Raw genomic sequence first — 2,497 nt, forward strand, 5'->3', positions numbered from 1 at the left:
AACAAAACAAGAGAACCTAGACTAAGACAATAGATACAATTTTAGAAATTAACAGGAGGGGCAATGAACACAATAGAGTGAAAATAATGGGGTGGGAATAGTTTAACAAAAATTAGATTCTTTTTTTCCTGGTGTGGCGTTGGACTTCGAGCCACAAAGTTGGCAGTTCAAACTTACCAGCTGCTCCTTAGAAGCCCTATACAGTGTCACTGTGAGTCAGAACCTATTCGACAGCACTTAACAACAACTCTGGAGAAGGCCAGCACAAATTACACACCAATACTCACCTCAGGGAAAATAAGTGTGAATGACTCCAAAGTAAGAGATTAATTTTGAAAATTTTATTTCAGTTTTCCATCAGAGGGGCCACAGCTGTCCATCATTCCTCACAGAACCAGGTACATTTTCAACAGTCTAGTGGGGCCATCAATGACTTGTGTAGAATGAAGCTTCCCTGATTCACCTTCCCAATCCCCATAATTACCTTTACAAATTCTGCTCAGTATTTTAAATTAAAAAGGCTTCTGGAAAACGTACATTTATAGACTTGAACTTGTCTCCAAAACAGATGTTTCATTCATTCTGAAGTGTCCCCATCAATTTACCTTCTTTTCTGTGTTCTGTCCTCTAATCCTAAACAAACTGTATCCATTTTATATTCTGCCTAAATTCCACCTTCTATGAAAATCTGCCCAAATTGAATTCTTCTTACTAAAATATTTTTGACACTCATGCTATATTGCTTGGTAATTATTCCATGAATATGTGTCTATTTAACTCTTTAACAGCCTCCACTGCACTGTAAGCTCCTTGAGGTTACAGAATAAATATGTGATTTTTGTGTGAAGTCCTAGTGTGGTGCTGTGGGTTAATGCACTGGACTGCAAGGTTGGTTTGAATGCAAGGTTGGTGGTTCAAGCTTACTAGCTGCTTCTTGGAAACTGTATACAGGGTTGCAGTGAGCCAGAACTAACTTTATGGTACTTAACAACAACAAGCTTAAGTTTTTCCTGACCAATTCTGGGTTAATGGAATGTGTTAAAATTTACTTAAAAACAAGTTATTTGGGGCTTAATTCACAAAGACTTACTCAAAGTAGAAAACCTGATGAATCTGGTGTAATCTTTTTATAACTCATTAATGACAGTTTGCTTTTCATTTCTGCTAAGCTAATTTGAAAAGATTCTGGGACAATTATTATTTTTTATTCACATGTGAAATTATGTATTACTTTTCAGAATGAAAATGTGTGAATTTTTGTTTTGGATAGTCGTGGATATTCTAATTCTGGGTGAACTTATTTCAAAATAGAGTTTAGTGATATATACGCAATACATTTTAAAACAAAAATAGAATATCTTCTTGAAAGTTTGTAGTAAATGCAGTCATTCAAATTGTTTTCTCTCAAGACCCAAAAATGCTAGGGCATTTCCAGCTTTGAGTTTATCCTGGAAAAAAGAAACGGTTTTATTTCAAAGCATTATTGGTGGTTTTAAAGTACTTTATTGTATAGTCTCTATCAGGTTTTTAAAAAGTTATCTCCCTAAAATGAAAGAAAAATATTAGCAGGTTAAACAGTGAACTTCTTGCTCAAATCCTCTTGACCTGTGTTTCCTTCACCATTTGAAATCTAAATCTGAAACTAAATCTGAAACTTATAAATGGAAGAGCCCTCTTAGGAAAATGCATTTCTTTGGAAATCTTTGGAGGACCCTCCAATAGGTCTTGAAGACTATGGAGAGACAGTACAGAAAAAAAGTAGTATATGCCTTTGGAACAAGCCAGCTGGAAACTACCCAGAAGTTATCTGACCATTTTAGCTTCTAGGTGGCAGGGGCCATAATAATAATATGGAATTTTATTAATAAGGAATTAAAATGAATATATTGAGACATATTAATCGAGGAATTAAAATAAAGAAATGAGACACGGGGAAACCTAGGCATAGAAGAATTCATTGTTTTAGCAGAGCTACAATGAATTATTTTCTTTGGATGGCAAAGCCACAAGGAATTATTTTATGCACAGGCCTCTAGTTAAATTTTCTCTTGTTGAATCATTCTCTGATTTATTCATGATTTTATTAGTATCCCTTTACTTTAGATTTTGACTTTCCTACACTTTAGTATATTTTTATTAAAAGTTAGAAGCCATATATTAGCTACATTTACACTACTTGTAATCATAGGTAGTTTTAATACTTATAATAACAATGCTCTTAAGACTGCTAGGAGACAGGATTTGTTAATTGAATTACTACCAGCTTAGGCTTAGTGATTATAAACATTCTTCCTTATAGCCTTAGTTTAAGGCAATAAAGAATCCCTAAAAGCAGCTAGGCCATAAATAAGGGCTGTGGGTACAAGAATTCCTAAAAACAATTAGACTATAGATAAAGGCTATGGGTATATACAGATACTAAATAAAAAGTCTGACTTAGATGTTCTTAAATTAATGATCAGTAAAATAGAGAAGTTGTTTTTCATAGCCTCAGTTT

The 2,497-nt window shown here is 33.8% G+C and overlaps 1 protein-coding gene across 1 annotated transcript in view; it reads right to left on the minus strand.

The window, feature by feature from the left end:
• Positions 1–1,385: 1,385 nt before the first annotated feature.
• The window catches only part of ACMSD (aminocarboxymuconate semialdehyde decarboxylase), an 81,946-nt gene continuing 80,834 nt past the window's right edge, over positions 1,386–2,497 (minus strand). Inside the window, exon 10 of the mRNA XM_006834586.1 lies at positions 1,386–1,448. Within this exon, the coding sequence (XP_006834649.1) occupies positions 1,386–1,448 (63 nt within the window). The remainder of the gene's footprint in view (positions 1,449–2,497) is intronic.

The sequence above is a fragment of the Chrysochloris asiatica genome, unplaced genomic scaffold, assembly GCF_000296735.1.
Source record: "Chrysochloris asiatica unplaced genomic scaffold, ChrAsi1.0 scaffold00012, whole genome shotgun sequence".
NCBI lineage: Eukaryota > Metazoa > Chordata > Mammalia > Afrosoricida > Chrysochloridae > Chrysochloris > Chrysochloris asiatica.